The following is a 19,778-nucleotide window of genomic DNA, read 5'->3' on the forward strand; positions in this document are numbered from 1 at the left end:
GGGCTGCTCCTCCCTCCGGATCCGGTAACGTGTCCTAACGGATCCTAATGTGTTGTAACATGTCGTAACGTGTCCTAACGGGTCCTAACAGGTCCTAACGGGTCCTAACAGATCCTAACGTGTCCTAACGTTTCCTAACGTGTCCTAACATGTCCTAACATGTCGTAATGGGTCCTAACGTGTTCTAACGGATCCTAACGTGTCCTAAAGGGTCCTAACGTGTCCTAATGTGTCGTAACTGGTCCTAACGTGTCCTAAGGTGTTGTAACGTGTCCTAACGTTTCCTAACGTGTCCTAACATGTCCTAACATGTCCTAACATGTCGTAACGGGTCCTAACGTGTCCTAACGTGTCCTAACGTGTCCTAACGGGTCCTAACGGCTGCCTGCCTGCATGCCTTTCAGCCAATGAGGTGCTTCCACTGCATCACAATCTGCTGATGTTGCCGATGGGCTCGCAGAAGCCCCGCCTACTTTGGAGTAGTGCCCGTCAGAACAGACCCGGTTCCACTGTCGGCTCTCGTTCACGCACGACTGGATTCAGAAACGGAGTTTATGCCCCCCCCCTGGATGGCGTTTCTGCATGAGATCAACACCCCCCCCCGACACATTCTAGGGCTGACAGCGTTTGCTTATTCATGATAAGCTCTGGAGGAAATCCGCTGACTCAGCACGCCAATAATATCACAGACAATAGCGTTACCCACAATGCTCTGCTGAAGCGACGTCCACAGAGACGGGAGGCGATGACCTCATGGAACGTAAGCCATGTTTAAATGTCAGTGTGACACAAAACACGGCTCAGCTGTTGTTCCACAAACACAGGGGACACCTCAGGAGGACGCCCGCACCACGCCAACTGTACGGCAGGTCACATGACCGGTTCCACGATCGGTTCCCCACGGCAGGAGGAGCCGCTCGGTGATTGGAGGAACCGCCCATGTGGTCAAAGGACCGGCCACGTGGTCAAAGGACCGCCCACATGAGTGGAGGAACCGCCCACATGGTTAAAGGAACCTCCCATGTGAGTAAAGGAACCGCCCACATGGTCAAAGGACCGCCCACGTGATTGGAGGAACCGCCCACATGGTTAAAGGAACCTCCCATGTGAGTAAAGGAACCGCCCACATGGTCAAAGGACTGCCCACATGGTCAAAGGACCGCCCACGTGATTAAAGGAACCGCCCACGTGATTGGAGGAACCGCCCACATGGGCAAAGGAACTGCCCACTTGATCGGAGGAAGTGATCATGTGACCTGTTGGAGAATCTTCAGCTCCCCCTCTGGACGGGAGCGACCCCTGCTGAACACAACATTTCACCCACTGAGTGGCGTGCAGGTGCGTTATGGGTAGTGCAGGTGCAGTGTATATGCGGTCGGATGGAGTGTGGGCTGCTAACGCCGCGTCTCCTCCCTACCCTCAGTGTTCCGATAAACCTGGCTGTCTCGGTCATGTTGCCCCGACAGCAGCTCCTCCCTGAGCTGAGATCCTGATCTGGCCCAAGGCATCATGGGTAATTTCTCAAATACTGTTGTAAACTCAAGGCCACCCACAAAAAGACTCCACAGCATTACGTGTTGGGTGGAGCGCTTTCTAATCACACACTGACTGGCTTTACTGATATTAAGGGTCACACTGCAGCCCAGAGGTCAGAGGTCAGTCTGGATGAAACGACCTCATGACAACCAAACATGGAAACACCTGTGAGAAGAATCCTGCTAGTCCCCGACAGCCTGCTTCTAGAAAACCGTGTCCATTAGTCTCACACTGACGTCTCAGCAGCGCCCGTGGCTGGGTCACCGGGTCACCGGCCAGAACCACAGTGTACTTGGAGAACGACAATGGCCCCCCAGAGGCCGAGCATCTTACAGGAGGCTCACACAAGGAGTCCCGCCAACCTCCAGCTGTCCCCCAGCAGGTGATCCGGTCCCCCTCCGGTCCTCCTGGGTCGAGGACCTGCAGTAGGTTCAGAGCTGAACTGACGCCGCTTGTCCGCCGTCAGGTGCAGACGACCGGATCCACGTGTGACGACAAGAGTCGAGAAAACGGTTTCTACCGGACGGCTGAAGCCTAAACTTGACCTAAACCTAAACCTAAGCCTAAATTTAACCCTAACCCAAGTCTAAACCTAACCCAACCCGAACCCTAACCCAAACCTAACGCTAACCAAAGCCTAACACTAAGCCAAGCCTAAACCTAACCCTAACCCAAGCCTAAACGTAAGCCTAACATAAGCCTAGACCTAACACAAGCCTAAACCTAAGCCTGACCCAAGCCTAAACCTAAGCCAAGCCTAAACCTAAACCCAAGCCAAAACCTAACCTAAACCTGAGCCTAAACTTAACCCTAACCCAAACCTAACCCTAACCCTAACCCAAACCTAAGCCTAACCCAACCCTAACTCAAGCCTAACCCTAACCTAACTCAAACCTAACCCTAACCCTAACCCAAACCTAAACATAAGCCTAATCCAACCCTAACCCAAGTCTAACCCTAACCTAACTCAAGCCTAACCCTAACCTAACCCAAACCTAAATCAAGCCTACCCCTAACCCTAACCCAAACCTAACCCAAACCTAACCCTAACCCAAGCCTAACCCTAAAGCCAAGCCTAACCTTAACCTAACCCTAGCCTAAACCACGCTGCTTTGCTCCAACACAACAAATCCTCACAAGGTGAATGAGGCGCGTTCGGAAGCTGCTGCCTGGCCTACGGGGCAGCGACCCGGACGGGAGGGGGGTTCCTACCGGGATGAGCGGCTCCTACCTGGTGTTGTGGGGGGGGGGCTCCTACCTGCTGATCTCGAAGCTGCAGCCTTTGCGCAGGAGCAGCGCTCTCTTCCGCATTCCGCCTTTGTCTCTGAGGGTCGCATGTTTCTCTGAAGTCATCGGTGCTGCGCGCGGGACCGGAGCACAGGAACGGCGGAAGGACACCGAGGATCCGGGGCGGAGGACAACCCTCCGCGGAGCACCTCCTGCCGACTAGCGGCCCCGCCTCGGGCGACACGACGCGCGGCGTGGAGCTGTCAGAGGAGCGGCGTTCGGGTCGGTCCTTGCTCCATGCGGGCTGTCCGGGGGGCGTCCGGGGGAGGGGGCTGTGCAGGGGTCTCTGCGGGGGGGGGGCTCAGCCCGAGCTGACGTGAGTCCGCGGCTCCGTGTTCTTCTCCTCCTGCTCCACCGGCACCGACCGACTGCTCGGTAAAGACTCCCGGACAATGACGGGGGGTGGAGGGGGTGTGGCTATCCTCCAGTCTGGAGCGTCGGTACTGACAAACCAGATTAAAGGGCGCAGTGTGGACGCACCGGTTCCGGGTTTAAACCCCCCCCCCCCCACGGAGTGCTACTCATTATTGACATACATGTACAAGTAAACTAGTTCAACCAACAAGCTGTGAGTAACGGGTCGGAACCAGAACCCAGATGTGTGCTAACCAGCAGCTAACGGCTAACCAGCAGCTAACAGCTAACCAGCTAACAGTTAACCAGAAGCGTGTCTGTGGAGCGAGGAAGATGAGGATGAAGATGATGTCTGTGCTGCCTCCATGGATCCATGGAACACACACACACACACACACACACACACACACACACACACACACACACACACACACACACACACACACGCACACACACACTGGATCCATGGAACACACGCACACACACACACACACACACACACACACACACACACACACACACACACACACACACACACACACACACACACACACTGGATCCATGGAAAACACACACACACACTGGATCCATGGAACACACACACACACACACACACACACTGGATCCATGGAAAACACACACACACACACACACACACACACACACACACACACACACACACACACACTGGATCCATGGAACACACACACACACACACACACTGGATCCATGGAACACACAGACACACACACACACACACACACACACACACACACACACACACACTGGATCCATGGAACACACACACACACACACACACACACGCACTGGATCCATGGAACACACACACACACACACACACACACACACACACACACACACACACACTGGATCCATGGAACACACACACACACACACACACACACACACACACACTGGATCCATGGAACACACACACACACACACACACACACACACACACACTGGATCCATGGAACACACACACACACACACACACACACACACACACTGGATCCATGGAACACACACACACACACACACACACACACACACACTGGATCCATGGAACACACACACACACACACACACACACACACTGGATCCATGGAACACACACACACACACACACACACACACACACTGGATCCATGGAACACACACACACACACACACACACACACACACACACACACACACACGCACTGGATCCATGGAACACACACACACACACACACACACACACTGGATCCATGGAACACACACACACACACACACACACACACACACACACACACAGTCTGGTGTGTTTAGATTCTCTCTCCAGGACTCACAGCTTCTCAGACGTGTTCGGAGGGACTTCAGGTGCGTTTATTACCAACGTCATGACTCACCGGTCCAACCGACCCAGCCGACCCGCGTCCCGGTGTCGCCACACAGCTGACACGCGTTAAATCGCTGTCCTGTCATTAAAGCTTCACTCCGTCGCGTTGAGGCCCAGCTGCCGTTAACGGGAGTTGTGTTAATTATTGTTATATTCTTACTACCCTACTACCCACAATGCTTTGGATTGTAATGACGGGATTTAGAAAATGAAAAAGAACGAAAACTTGTCTTAAAAAGTTTGACGTTTTCAGAAACCACTTTTTTGTCCACTTGATGGCAGCAGAAACAACTAACATGACATCAGAGATCATACGTCATACATGGCGTCAGGCTTTTCCCTGACAGATCATTTAGTTTATTCTCTTCATTGAAATATCCGGCTGTGCTAATGCTATGTAAACTCAACAAAAAAATAAACGCAACACTTTTGTTTTTGCTCCCATTTTCCATGAGATGGACTTAAAGATGTATAATTCCAGATACACAATATTACCATTTCTCTCAAACATTGTTCACAAATCTGTCTAAATGTGTGATAGTGAGCACTTCTGCTTTGCTGAGATAATCCATCCCACCTCACAGGTGTGCCACGTCAAGATGCTGATCTGACATCATGATTAGTGCACAGGTGTACCTGATACTGCCCACAATAAAAGGCTGGCTGCTGCAACAAAACCACAGAAAAAAACCTAGAACCCTAACCCTAAAACCCTAACCCTAAAATCCTGACCCTAAAACCCTAACCCTAACCCTAACCCTAACCCCTAACCCTAACCCTAACCGTAACCCTAACCCTAAAACCCTAACCCTGACCCTAAAACCCTAACCCTAATACATAACCCTAACCCTGACCCTAAAACCCTAACCCTAAAACCCTAACCCTAAAACCCTAACCGTAACCCTGGCCCTAAAACCCTAACCCTAAAACCGTAACCTTAACCCTAACCCTAAAACCATAACCCTAAAACCCTAACCCTAACCCTAACCCTAACCCTGACCCTAAACCACCCAGACAGCTGCTGAAACACAACCAAAGTATTTCTGCACGAACCTTCAGAACCGTCTCAGGAAGCCTGTCTGCTTCTCCTCGTCCTCGTCAGGGTCTCCACCTGTTTGTCGTTGTGATGACTTGAGAGGACAGATGCTCGTCTGACATGATAGACGTGTTTTTTTCATGGATGAGTCCGGTTTACACGGTTCAGGGCAGGTGGCAGACAGTGTGTGTGTGTGGCGTTGTGTGTGTGAGCGGTTTTCTGGGTTGTGGATGGAGGGGCCCATGGCGGTGGTGAATTATGGGGTAGGGGGCGTATCTTATGAACAAGGGTAGGGGGCGTATCTTATGGACAAGGGTAGGGGGCGTATCTCTTGGACAAGGGTTGGGGGTGTATCTTATAGACAAGGGTAGGGGGCGTATCTCTTGGACAAGGGTAGGGGGCGTATCTTATAGACAAGGGTAGGGGGCGTATCTCTTGGACAAGGGTAGGGGGCATATCTTATGGACAAAGGTAGGAGGCGTATCTTATGGACAAGGGTAGGGGGTGTATCTTATGGATGAAATACAGATACGGTGATGACATCACCATCAGACGTCCAAGAAAATCACCACAGGACGATACATGACTCTGTGTTCAAGACTCTGGACACGAGTCCTGGAAGCTGCAAAAATCTCAGCTCTCGATTGGTCAGACTCATCAGACACGTCATCCATGTTTGGATGCTCTGGACTGGCGCAGGCGACAGCGTGTTCCCCTTCCCGCCAACATGAAGAAACCTCACAAAGCCATTGAAGAGGAGTGGACCGACACTCCACAGGCCACCGTCACCAACCTGCTCTACCCTGATGCCCAGCAGATACCCACTCATACCCCCCCATGAGGCGAATGGAGGTCTCACCAGACACTGACTGGTGTCCTGAGCCCCCACTGACTGGTGTGTGTGGGTCGACTGGTCCTGCTGCAGTAGAGTCAGTACAGGTTCTGACGGACTGGTTAAGATGGGTTCCCATCATTCACAGCAGCATTCATGATTTCTGCGGGATAAACCCGTTTCTGAAGGAGCGCCGCCATCAAATCCTACAAGAATGTTCTAGTCAGACCAAACTTGAAATGCACCATCTCCTCACTCTGTGCTGCCTTGTGTTCAATGCTATAGACAGAGTTAGCATTAAATGTTAGCATGTCCACAAGCTTTTCTTGTGGACATGCTAACATCTTACCTACTACAGTAAAGGTAAAGGTGGATTCACACGGGTCTAACCTGCGGGACACTGAAGCAGCAGCTCCACCAATCAGCTGGTTTCCATCTCTGGCTGCTAACGGGCTCCAGGAGCCGTGAGAAGATCCAGGAACAGACCTGCTGCTGAAGCGGCGCTGGAACCCCCCCAGACTTCCTGTTACTGGATGCCCTGAAATGCAAAACATCACCTGCATGTGTGTGTGTGTGTGTCTCTGTTGTGAACACGTCTTTTTGCAAACGACACTCCTTTGTGTGTTTCTATTTCTGCCTCCTTGCGGGGGAGTCGAGCTCCTGTTGTTCACACCAATACCAACATTGGAGCTTCGCTCCAGCAGCAGGAAGGAGGTACTAGTACTACTACTAGTCTCTAGTAGTAGTACTAGTACCTCAGGGGGTCAACTGGATCCACATGTTTGAGCCGCACATGGATCAGTGTTGTCTCTGCTGATGAGTTTGTGTTCCATCCATGGAGGAAGGCTCTAAAAACTACATTACCCATGAGCCTTAGCTGAGTTACCCAGGGAACGGTGGACCAACGGAGACCAAATCATTTCCACTGGCTGCTCCTGCATGTAATGAAGAATAACAAAGTGTGTTGAGCATGTTTGTTCACGTTTCTCCTTTGGTTCCTTCCTGTCACATGACAGGAAGTTCAGTGGGGTCCCCCCCCCCTCACTGATGGCCCCCACCACTGCTTTTCTTTCTGACATTTAACGGTGCTCTCAAACAACTAGTCTCTCTCTGCATCCACAAACTACATCCGATATCCTACAATGGAAACACGCCTAAACCTAATCCTCACACGGAAATACAACTAGTTACAAAAACTGACCGCGCGCTGACCCAGAACGGAAAAACATTCATTTACAGACTTCATTCCTGCTTCTTTATGACTGCAGCTGCGCTGACGACTCAGCTGTGACTCATCTCCGTGGAAACGCTCCAGTTGTGACTCATCTCCCTGGAAACGCTCCAGCTGTGACTCATCTCCGTGGAAACGCTCCAGCTGTGACTCATCTCCGTGGAAACGCTCATATCTGGAGACCAACACCAGCTGCCTGAAAGGCTCCTGCAACAGGTCCCACAATGAAGCTGCACCCCTGCACCAATGAAACCGTGAAAGTGATGCGTGCGCGCACACACACACACACACGTGAGATGCTGTCGGAAACACTTCTGGACAGCAGGTCGTCCAGTGGGGGGGTCACAGGTTTGAGTCCAGGGCGTTTATTACTGTAGTTACAGACGGTGTGTTGGCGCCCTCTGGCGGGGGCTAGAGTTCACACCTGCTTATGGGTGAATTTCTTCAGAGGCACCAGGAAGGAGGTGGATGGATGTCAGGTCAGTGCCCCCCAGGAATGATGAGACCTGCGGGTAGGAACCTCATGGTGCAGCTAGAACTCATCACAGCAGGAGAAACCACCAGGAGAACCAGAAGAAGAAACCAGAACCAGGAGAAGAAACCAGCAGAACCACATGAGGAGAAACCAACAGGAGAACCACAGGAGGAGAAACCAGCAGGAGAATCCAGCAGGAGAACAACAGGAGGAGAACCCAGCAGGAGAACCGCAGGAGAACCACAGGAGGAGAAACCAGCAGAACCCCAGCAGGAGAACCACAGGAGGAGAACCCAGCAGGAGAACCACAGGAGGAGAACCCAGCAGGAGAACCACAGGAGGAGAAACCAGCAGGGGAACCCAACAGGAGAACCCAGAAGAACCACCTTCTCCCTAAAGTCAACACATTCTGTCTGGTTTGGAATCAGAAACCATCAGATGAATGAAAAGCATACTGAGGTCAAAGGTCATCACAAACACATTTTGGTTCTTCTGGAACCAAACATGAAGATCAGGATCATTTACGTACGTTAGGATTAAAAACCACCAAAGATCACCATGGTAGAAGTAAGTTTGTTTATTTCACTCAGTAACAGGATTCACAACACACACACACACACACACACACACACACACACACACACACACACACACACACACACACACACAGTCTAGGATACACTGTAAAAAATAAAGGTGTATGTGAAGTTAAGTCCTGTCTTGTTGTCACATCATGTTGTGTTAGTGGAGTGTGTGGCACATTGCTGGTGTGTGTGTTTAACGCTCCAGCCATCTCCCAGCATGCAGTGCTTGGTGAAGTAGGTCAGGTCGTCCTGGTAGGACTTCAGAATCACGCCAACGAGCCCATGAATGGAAAATTGGGACTGGATTCTGATGCAAGTCCACGAGGCAGCTGGGTAACCTGCTAGCGTGGTGCTAGCTCCTACTGTACTCATTGATTAGCTGTTGGCACGTGCTGCTAGTGCCTACTGCAACCATAGATTAGCTGCTAGCATGTGCGGCTAGTGCCTACTGCACCCATAGATTAGCTGCCAGCACGTGCTGCTACCACCTACTGCAACCATAGATTAGCTGCTAGCACGTGCTGCTAGCGCCTACTGCACCCAAGCCTACGGTGGAATCTGACACCTGAGGCTGGTGGTCGGGTACAACACACAGAGGAGAGGCACCAAACACACACTGCTGCCACACACACACACAGACACCCTACAGGTACTAACCCATGAGTTCCTGGAAGGAGACACGCCCTTCAGCAGGTGTGGGTGGAGTTTATCAGGTCACAACAAAAACATTCAGGAACACGTTTAGACCAACGAGAGAAAAAAAAGTTCTTCAGCTTCACTTTTACAACACACACTCATGGGAGTGAGTGTGTATGAAAAGCGTACTTGACGCTTCTGTATTTACAGATCAATCAGATCCCTGATCAATCATCATGTAAAGTGATTGATCTTCACACCTGTAACGCGTTGAGATGCTGAAGGACGGCCTCCACGCCACCACAGAAACAGGAAGTCAGTTAGGAGCACATTTGAGTCTTACGAAGTCACATCAGGATTTCAGAAATAAAATACAACAGGAAAAAACCACCGAGGTAAGAAAAATATAATTTAACAGATAATAAAGAGATAAAAACACATTTAAGATTTAAGGTGTTTCCTGGATCAGAAACAACTGACAGGAACGCAGCAGTTCAGGGTTGGGGGGGGGGGGGGGATGGAGGACAGGGAGGAGAGCAGGTCTTCAGAGGGTGGGGGGGTCACTCTGGACCCCCATCCGTCGCTCCCATCCTCTCTTCATCACCCTGTTTCTGATGCTGCAGCCTGGCGTACGTCACGGCGTCTCCCCTGAGAGCCCAAGACGAGGCAGGAAGGGACAGGAGAGGAGAGCAAAAGAGGAGGGGGGGGTCCAAACCAACGGGGAGGAAAGAGGCTGATTAAGATTGTTAGAACACTGAACTGATTAAATGCTGATGTGGACTAATGAGTTAATATGTCAGCCTGTTTAATGAGGAGGGGGCACATCCAGAGACATAAACCATTAAACACTGGACCTGAGAATAAACAGGAAGTGAACTCAAACTGAGGGACGTCTTACTTCTTGCCCAAAGACGCCAGTCCGTACAGAACGCCTGCAGCGAAGGCCATGGCGTTTCCAAACAGGGTGGTGAAGGAGAAGCTCAGAACCACAGGAACCAGAGCCATCCTGAAGGAGGAGACAGGAAGTCAGTCAGCCCATGAAACAACCACCTTCATCCACCAGCTGGTCTAGCAGCTGGTCCAGCAGCTGATGCACCGTTATTGACGACGCACAAGGACATTTTTTACAGTGGAGTCAGTGTGATGCGTACCCGCAGTAGAAGAGCGCCTTCTGCCACGCCCGCAGTTTGTCGGCTCGTGCCGCCACGGCGTTGGCGAACTCGATGAACTGGCAGCAGAACGGGACTTCACACAGGAAGAGCACGAAGGCGTTCAACCTGCAGAGGGCGGAACACAAACACAGCAGCCTATCAGCTGGAGCGGACGTCCCAAACACCGTCAGGTGTCAGGACGACGCCCAAAACATGACCAGCAGGAGAAAGCAGCTCCTGCTTTGATCATCATCTGATCATCAATCAATCAGTTCATGTTGTCATCACTAAAACACAAAGCAGGAAAAACAGCAAATCCTTGTGTTCAGTGGTGAATCACTGTGTCCAGTAGTGATGGTGTGCTCAGTGGTGAATCCTTGTGTTCAGTGGTGACTGTGTGTTCAGTCGCCCCCTGGCTGACTGATGGACCTCGATAGTTGTTGACAAGAGCTGGGGATGGTTTCTGCTCCTTGGAGCTCACAGTGGTGGATCTGAAATCCTCACGTGGGTCCAGACTTACACCATCCAGACGCCTGCAGCGATGTTCAGAGGGTTCACGGTCACGCAGTTCCACACTCCTGCCACAGCACAGGCTGCAAGGACAAGGTCAAGGGTCACATGCCTACATATCAACATCAGCTCCTGCATCCTCTCAGGTCGTTCTGTCAGCAGGGAGACGGACACTCGACTCCTGCACCTCCTGAATAATAGAGGCCCCCGTCATGTGACACAGGCATCATGTGACACAGGTGTCATGTGACACAGGTGTCATGTGACACAGGTGTGAACAGAGGCCTGCGTCATATGACACGGGTGGGACTCAGGTGTCTACGGAGACAAGTAAGAAACTCAAACTGATGTCCTGCAGAAAAGACCTGCTGTGGTCCACCGATGGTCAGATCACATGACCAGTCAGAGAACGACGAGCTGGTTGGAGACAGACAGACATACAGTGTAGATAGCAGTGACGTGCGGTCAGGGGAGGCAGGGGAGGCACGGCCTCACCTGCCATCATAAAAGACAAAAATGGAAAATGGAGGAAATAAATTAAACCCTTGATGTGTATTATAAAGTTATTTTCTATTTAAAGTCACCAATTTTAGGGTTTTTTTACTCAAAATCACTGAATTTTCCCATTTACTGCTGAAATCCTGATCAGAGACCTGAGGTGAGTCATTGATCACCATGGATTGATCAATGACTCATCTAGTTGTGCTGGTAGTTAAACGGTGAGACCGTATTGCTATCTCTCTATATGTCGCTATTAAAATATTCAAACACGTTTGCTCTATGAACTAAATTTCCATAATTAAGCTAATGTATATAATGTACAGTGTTTTTTTTGTCAACAACTACATGTGTGTAACGTCTTTCTTGAGTTGAGCGGTCCTGAAACCACTGGGAAAACACACAAAGTGAGGCACGCAGTTCTCCTGCCTCATGGTAGGGGGCGCTGGTGATCCCAGGGATTCGGCTGAGGAAGAGGAATCCTCGGCCGTAGAAGAAGTGACAGTAAACTACAATTTTACGGTCAAGTACAGCCATTCATTTGTCTGTGTAGGTTCTCAGTTACCCAGGTCATGGCTATCTTGGATGAGAGACGAAATTCTTCAAGAACTTTCTTAACGTCCAGTGGATCGACTCTTTGGATAGCCATTCATTTGTTTCCCTCTCGCCGAGCCTTACTATAACAATGGAGGATTACGTATATAAACTCCAAATGTTTTCGCTGCTTTTGTTCAGAAGGAGCGGCGCATGGACGTCATTTATAAGTAAACGTAAAAAAACGTTTAGGAAACAAGTTTTTTTCATCAAATGTGCTTGGGTGTGTAAATAATTCTGCTCGGAGACTTTAAACATAACCCACTCACTGTTAAAGGGTGACTAAACTAAACTGTAGGCTCATGTGTTCATAAACATCTTCATCCGATTATGATGAAGTCTGAACCTCACCGGCAGACAGACAGACGGACAGACCAAAGACAGATGGACAGACCACAGACAGATGGACAGACCAAAGACAGACAGATGGACAGACCACAGAGACAGACAGACAGACGGACAGACCAAAGACAGACAGATGGACAGACCACAGACAGACAGATGGACAGACCACAGACAGACAGATGGACAGACCACAGAGACAGACAGACACAGACAGACAGACAGACGGACAGACCAAAGACAGACAGATGGACAGACCACAGAGACAGACAGATGGACAGACCACAGACAGACAGATGGACAGACCAAAGACAGATGGACAGACCACAGACAGACAGATGGACACAGACAGAAACACACTCTTTATTAACCCTTTCTACTCACACACTCCTCCCAGGACCCCCGTTGCTTTGCAGAGCCACCGGTACCACCACGTCATCCCGTCATCCTCCGGTTTACCGGCCGGTGCGGTGGCTTCGGAGCTCATTGTTTACTAGCGATGCTAGCTCCGGCCAACACAGATGCTAGCTCCGGCTAAGACAGATGCTAACGGTCTAACGAAACAGCAGCTCCGGTCGGACAGTCGCGGTGGATCCCGGTGTCCCGGTGTCGCGCCGGAACGAGCCGCCCGATGCTACCGGAGGCTCAGCCCCGTCCGCCAGAGGCTCGGCTAACCGGCTAGCTGACGCTAAAGCTAAGTAGCACCGCTAGCAGCTGCCGTGAGGAGCGGCTGACGTCACTGCCTCCCACCGGAGCGTTCCGGTAACCGTCACCATAAAACCCCTCCGTTCACAATGTCCAGCCTGTCCGCGGACACCCGGGTCGTTCGGTTCGAGTCGCTGCTCCGTTGTTCCGGCCGGCTGCTTGAGCAGGTGGGCGGTGCATTGTGGGAAATGAAGTGTCTCGTTGTTTCCTGTGATGGAGGAGACGCACAAATGAAACTCAACGTCAATAAATCACCATTATTCTAATTAAAACGTGAAACGTGCAGCTTCAGCTGCTGATGGCCGGAGTTAGCTCCATCATGAGAGCTGTAGTCATCAAAGGGACGGTAAAGTCAAAATGAACCGGGTCTGTATTTGAAGTACATCAGTAAAAAAAAAGGCTTGGTGGAATTTTTATTTTTTTTTAATGATCAATGGGGACTTAGAAAAACGAAATTTATCATAAGTTAGGGAGTGCCTCATGACAGCGGAAGTGACGCAATCGTAGACATCAGGGTGAATCCATATCAATGCGGATAAAGCAAGCGACAAGCCAACAATTATTTATCAGGATATCATCTAAAATCATGTCATCGCCATCAGATACTGAGGAGAGTTCCCTGTGAACATACACGGGGGGTAATTACCCCGCATAATTACCACCCGATGTCTGGAGGATGAGAGTTTGGACATCTAGCGACTCATCCCAGGTGTCTTCACCTGAACCACATCCTGACAGAGATATCAACTAGTTATAATGTCCCGTTTGGGTTTACTGTGTGGATGGAAAAATAAATCACTATCGATGCTAACACGCTAACCTGTCAACAGGATTTTCCATATTATGTTAGCATTGAGCTAGCCATTCGTTACTGGTGGACTCTAGTTTATATTAATGTCTTATATTAATGAATGTATCAGGATCAGGGCCTGACATTCTGTTTTTGTGTGTTTTATTTCAATGTCACAGATCTTCTCAGTAAAATCACCCGTCTATCACTTTTGATATTGTTTACTTTTCACGAGTGCCATAATCGTGTAATAATTTGTTCATAAAAACATTTATACAATACCTCCAGTAGTTCCAGAAATGAATTAATTATCCACTTCTTCTTCTTCTTTTCCTTTCGGCTTTTCCCTTCAGGGGTCGCCACAGCGAATCAATTTCCTCCATCTAGCCCTGTCCTTTGAATCCTCTTCTCTCACACCAACTACCTTCATGTCTTCCCTCATTACATCCATAAACCTCCTCTTTGGTCTTCCTCTAGGCCTCCTGCCTGGCAGTTCAAAACTCAGCATCCTTCTACCAATATATCCACTATCTCTCCTCTGGACATGTCCACACCATCTCAGTCTGGCCTCTCTGACTTTATCTCCAGAACCTCTAACATGTGCTGTCCCTCTGATGTACTCATTCCTGATCCTATCCATCCTATGATGCAAACATCATAGTCCATGGAGATTCCTGTCTAACCTGGTCTGTCAGCCTGTCCATCACCATTGCGAACAAGAAGGGGCTCAGAGCTGATCCCTGATGCAGTCCCACCTCCACCTTGAACTCCTCTGTCACACCTACACACACCTCACCACTGTCTTACAGTCCTCATACATGTCCTGCACCGCTCTAACATACTTCTCTGCCACTCCAGACTTCCTCATACAATACCACAGTTCCTCTCTGGACACCCTGTCATCAGCTTTCTCCAGATCTACAAAAACACAATGCAGCTCCCTCTGGCCTTCTCTGTACTTCTCTATCAACATCCTCAAAGCAAATACTGCACCTGTAGTACTCTTTTTTGGCATGAAACCATACTGCTGCTCACAAATGTTCACTTCTGCCCTTAGTCTAGCTTCCACTACTCTCTCCCATAACTTCATTGTATGGCTCATCAGCTTTATTCCTCTGTAGTTGCCACAACTCTGCACATCTCCCTTGTTCTTAAAAATGGGCACCAGCACACTTCTCCTCCATTCCTCAGGCATCTTCTCACTATCTAAGATCCTGTTGAACAACCCAGTCAGAAACTCTACCGCCACCTCTCCTAGACACTTCCATACCACTACAGGTATATCATCAGGACCGACTGCCTTTCCACTCTTCATCCTCTTCAGTGCCCTCCTCACTTCATCCTGACTAATCTTTGCTACATCCTGGTCCACAACAGTCACCTCTTCTAGTCTTTGTTCTCTCTCATTTTCCACGTTCATCAACTCTTCAAAGTACTCTTTCCATCTTCCCATCACACTACTGGCACCTGTCAATAGACTTCCATCCCTATCCTTAATCACCCTAACCTGCTGCACGTCCTTCCCATCTCTATCTCTCTGTCTTGCCAACCGGTATAGATCAGTCTCTCCCTCCTTACTGTCCAACCTAGCATACAAGTCATCATAAGCTTCTTGTTTGGCCTTTGCTACCTCTACCTTCACCTTACGCTGCATCTCCCTGTACTCCTGTCTACTCTCCTCAGTCCTCTCAGTGTCCCACTTCTTCTTAGCTAACCTCTTTCTCTGTATACACTCCTGTACCTCCTCATTCCACCACCAAGTCTCCTTATCTACTTTCCTTCCAGATGACACACCAAGTACTCTCCTACCTGTCTCCCTGATCACATTAGCTGTAGTTGTCCAGTCATCTGGAAGCACCTCCTGACCACCCAGAGCCTGTCTTAACTCCTTCCTAAAAGTCATGCAACACTCTTCCTTTTTCAGCTTCCACCATTTCGTCTTCTGCTCTGCCTTTGCCCTCACCATCTTCCTCACCACCAGAGTCATCCTACACACCACCATCCTATGCTGTTTGGCTACACTCTCACCTACCACTACTTTACAGTCACTGATCTCCTTCAGGTTACACCGTCTACACAAGATGTAGTCTACCTGTGTGCTCCTACCGCCACTCTTATAGGTCACTCTATGTTCCTGCCTCTTCTGGAAGAAAGTATTCACTACAGCCATTTCCATCCTTTTTGCAAAGTCAACTACCATCTGTCCTTCTGCGTTCCTCTCCTGGATACCAAACCTGCCCATCACATCCTCATCCCCTCTGTTTCCTGCACCAACATGTCCATTGAAGTCTGCTCCAATGACAACTCTCTCACTTCTAGGTATGCTCTGCATCACTTCATCAAAGTCTGACCAGAATTTCTCCTTCTCCTCCAGCTCACATCCTACCTGTGGAGCATACCCACTAACAACATTGAACATCACACCTTCTATTTGTAGCTTCAGACTCATCACTCTATCTGACACTCTTTTTACCTCCAGGACATTCCTAACAAACTCCTCCTTCAAGATAACTCCTACTCCATTTCTCTTCCCATCTACACCATGATAGAACAACTTGAACCCTGCTCCTAAACTTCTAGCCTTGCTACCTTTCCACCTGGTCTCCTGGACACACAGTATGTCTACCTTCCTCCTCTGCATCATGTCAACCAACTCTCTACCTTTTCCTGTCATAGTTCCAACATTCAACGTCCCTACTCTCAGTCCTATACTCTTGGTGTTCCTCTTCTCTTTCTTCGAGCGAACGCACTTTCCTCCTCTCCTTCTTCGACCAACAGTAATCCAATTTCCACCGGCGCCCTGTAGGTCAACAGCGCCGATGGCGGTCGTTGTTAACCCGGGCCTCGACCGATCCGGTATGGGAGCCATAGGTTTGATTCGCATCTTTGATTTGGCAAAAGTTTTACGCCGGATGCCCTTCCTGACGCAACCCTCTGTATTTATCCGGGCTTGGGACCGGCACAATAAGACACTGGCTTGTGTCCTCTTGCGGCTACATTGAATTAATTATCCACTAAACCTGGGGAATTCAGAATAAATACTATGGGTTGTCAGAAAACGATCTAACCTTCAAATCTCTCTGAAATCCTCCGAGGTAAAGTGTTCATGATGGATACTCAGATCCTGGGTCATTTTGACCCGGTTTATCCTGCTCTCCATCTCCTTCCTAGCTTCCCAGAAGGTATTCTAAAGAACGACAGGTCCTTGTCTTTGTGTTTATGTCCTGTTGTGTTTGCACAACCGTTCACCTCGCATGTAACCATGATTTTTATCAGGTTTATCGCTTCGGCGATTGCATTGTGTTCAGTGGCTGCCAAGCTAAGTATGGCGCCAGTGACCTATGACCCCACGTGACCACTTGATGCTGAAGCTGCTGCAGCGCAGATTTTAAGGTTTTCTGACCAAAGGGATGATGCTACACATATGAAATTTATTTTTTCTTCTATTTGTCATAATGATGAATAACATATTTGTCACTTAAAAATGAGGTAACTGTCCCTTTACTGTCCAGTAGAAATATGAATGAAATGAATGAATGAATGAATAATACATAAATAAATGTCTAGTACAAATTTGACCCCCCAGGAATGAATGAATGAATGAATGAATGAATGAAGTCCTGTACAAACATACTGTATAATGTAATGTTCTTCATAGAATGTTGGGTTCTCCATAACGGTTCTTACTTTAACCCCAAACAAAGACAATAATCCTGCCAAAGGGAGGTTCCCTCTGTTGCCTTGGCAACAACGCCTTAGCCCATCCAGCTGAGATTGTCTTCTCAGCAAATCAGCCTCGAGGCCTTGGATAATTTATGGTATCCTGCAAGGTGTAGGCCCCGGCACCCCCCCCCCCAGTCCCTCTCTCTCTAACCCTAACCCATAACCCATAACCCATAACCCCTAGCCCTAACCCCTAACCCATATCTCCTAGCCCTAAGCCATAACCTCTAACCTAACCCATAACCCTAACCTCTAACCTAACACCTAACTCCTAACCCCTAACCCCTAACTCCTAACTCTAACCCATAACCCAAACCCCTAACCTTAACCTATAAACCTAACCCATAACTCCAAACTCTAACCCCGAACCCCTAACCTTAACCCCTAACCCTTAACTCCTAACCCCTAACCCAAAACCCTAACCCATAACCCCTAACCCTAAGCCATAACCCCTAACCTAACCCATAACCCAAACCCCTAACCTTAACCTATAAACCTAACCCATAACTCCTAACCCTAAGCCATAACCCCTAACCCTAACCCATAACCCAAACCCCTAACCTTAACCTATAAACCTAACCCATAACTCCAAACTCTAACCCCGAACCCCTAACCTTAACCCCTAACCCTAACCCATAACTCCTAACCCCTAACCCAAAACCCTAACCCATAACTCCTAATCCCTAACCCCTAACCTAACCCATAACTCCTAACTCATAACTCTAACCCATAACTCCTAACCCCTAACCCATAACTCTTAACCCTAACCCATAACCCTTAACCTAACCAGTAAGCCTAACCCTCACCCATAACCCCTAACCTAACCCTAACCTATAACTCCTAACCCAACACACTAAGGTGGTCCACCTCATTGAGTTCTCCTTTACATTCATTGCGATTCTGGTCACGCTCCTCATGACTCAGCAATGACTCCTCATGACTCAGTAATTCTGCCTGAAGGTCTTGAACTTGTGATTGGTTTTGTTTCTTCAGTGATTGTAGGAGGTTGTCCTCTTCATGGAAAGCAGGTCCTGTGCAGCCAGTAGATCTGTCTTCATTCCTTATTGGTCAGATTATCGACCAGGATTTCCTGATTCCGTTGCTTGTTCTGGTTTGTCTCCTTCAAACCTTGGAGTTGGTCCTCCTGCTCCACATGGTCTTGATCTTTGATGTTAGTTTGGAGCAAAGCTTTGATGAGATGGAAGCTGTGATCAGCCAGTTGATGAACTGTTAATTTATAAAGTCCTGATTCTCTTCTTCGTGACCGTTTCTTCGTGGTCCAGTTCTCCATAACAAGACTTCATGATTGTTCTTGTTTGTTAGTTGCTTACTTGGAGAGCCGATGGCAGAGCGGGACGAGCAGCGGCGGACCGCTGAGGTGGAGGCAGTGGCGTCCGGCCTGTCGCAGACCGGGAGGTTGGTGGGTCTCGCCCGGGTGTTGCACCACGAGTGTGTCCGCCTGTTCCAGCTTTACAAGGACAAGGAGACCTTCCTGGAGGACCATGCCCCAGACAGCGAGTGCATCATGTCCCTGTTCCTGGAGTCCGATGGGCCCAGGGCCGAGCAGCAGGTGCAGGCGCTGCATGCGGCCCTGCGCCAGTGCCTCGGACTGCTCCACTGCCTCATCCAGAAGGAAGAGGAGGAGTGGGGGGAGCTGGAAGGCTAGTACGAGACCATGAGGACCACCGTCTGGTACGGCTGGAGCACCTGCTCTACAGCACCAAAGATCTAGCGGAGACCGAGGATGCACCCCTGGAGGTCACCCCAGGCCATCAGTGTGCTGAGGAACCCCAGGGCGCTGGAGGAGCTTTTGGCCTCAAACTGTGGACCAATGGAGTCCTGCTGGAGCTGATCTGCTGGGCCAACCATGCCGCGCAGACCCTTCATGTTCTACACAAAGAGAGGGGGGGATCTGACCGACCAATAAGAAGAACAGTTTGTGAATGAAGCCACTCGACACCAGCTTTCCTTGTGTATTCTGAGTCAGACGTTACGTGGCGTGGAAGACGCTGTATGCGTGAGACGTTCACCTGTCCAGATCTGTCACATGATAACAAGCATGCTGGATGGAGCGACCTTCCTCCTAGCTGAC

At 49.6% G+C, this 19,778-nt stretch overlaps 3 protein-coding genes across 5 annotated transcripts in view; 1 reads left to right on the forward strand and 2 right to left on the reverse strand.

Annotated features, from left to right (window-relative positions):
• garnl3 (GTPase activating Rap/RanGAP domain like 3) overlaps positions 1–3,130 on the reverse strand; it is a 34,141-nt gene extending 31,011 nt beyond the window's left edge. The window contains exon 1 of one of the 2 annotated variants that reach the window (XM_068334052.1): positions 2,795–3,130. In XM_068334052.1, coding sequence (XP_068190153.1) covers positions 2,795–2,889 — 95 coding nt within the window. In that variant the 5' untranslated portion in view covers positions 2,890–3,130. The remainder of the gene's footprint in view (positions 1–2,794) is intronic. The other variant, XM_068334056.1, reaches the window with a different exon arrangement.
• Positions 3,131–7,024: 3,894 nt separating this feature from the next.
• On the reverse strand, positions 7,025–13,340 carry cacfd1 (calcium channel flower domain containing 1). Of its 2 annotated transcripts, none has more exons than XM_068335555.1 (5): positions 12,853–13,340; positions 11,045–11,117; positions 10,525–10,650; positions 10,272–10,379; positions 7,025–10,021 (listed from the first exon to the last, which is right to left on the reverse strand). In XM_068335555.1, the coding sequence occupies exons 1-5, from the start codon at positions 12,953–12,955 to the stop codon at positions 9,934–9,936; spliced, it is 498 nt and encodes a 165-aa protein (XP_068191656.1). In that variant the 5' UTR covers positions 12,956–13,340; the 3' UTR covers positions 7,025–9,933. The 2 variants fall into 2 exon arrangements, with proteins under 2 accessions (XP_068191656.1, XP_068191657.1); XM_068335556.1 differs by lacking the exon at positions 7,025–10,021 and adding an exon at positions 10,028–10,174.
• Positions 13,341–19,028: 5,688 nt separating this feature from the next.
• Positions 19,029–19,633, forward strand: LOC137608068 (uncharacterized). Its single transcript, XM_068334086.1, is given in 2 exon segments — positions 19,029–19,374; positions 19,377–19,633. Coding segments are annotated over 2 exon segments (603 nt in total).
• Positions 19,634–19,778: the final 145 nt, after the last annotated feature.

The sequence above is a fragment of the Antennarius striatus genome, chromosome 15 (genome assembly GCF_040054535.1).
Source record: "Antennarius striatus isolate MH-2024 chromosome 15, ASM4005453v1, whole genome shotgun sequence".
NCBI lineage: Eukaryota > Metazoa > Chordata > Actinopteri > Lophiiformes > Antennariidae > Antennarius > Antennarius striatus.

Excerpts from the sequence above, each read along its gene's own strand:
- cacfd1 (XM_068335555.1), bottom strand. The coding sequence starts at position 12,955 with ATGAGCTCCGAAGCCACCGCACCGGCCGGTAAACCGGAGGATGACGGG. Across the intron at positions 10,651-11,044 it reads GCTGCAGGCGTCTGGATGGT|GTTGAACGCCTTCGTGCTCT; the intron begins GTAAGTCTGGAC and ends CGCCCTCTGCAG. Across the intron at positions 10,022-10,271 it reads CTGGCGTCTTTGGGCAAGAA|GGGAGACGCCGTGACGTACG; the intron begins GTAAGACGTCCC and ends TTGGGCTCTCAG.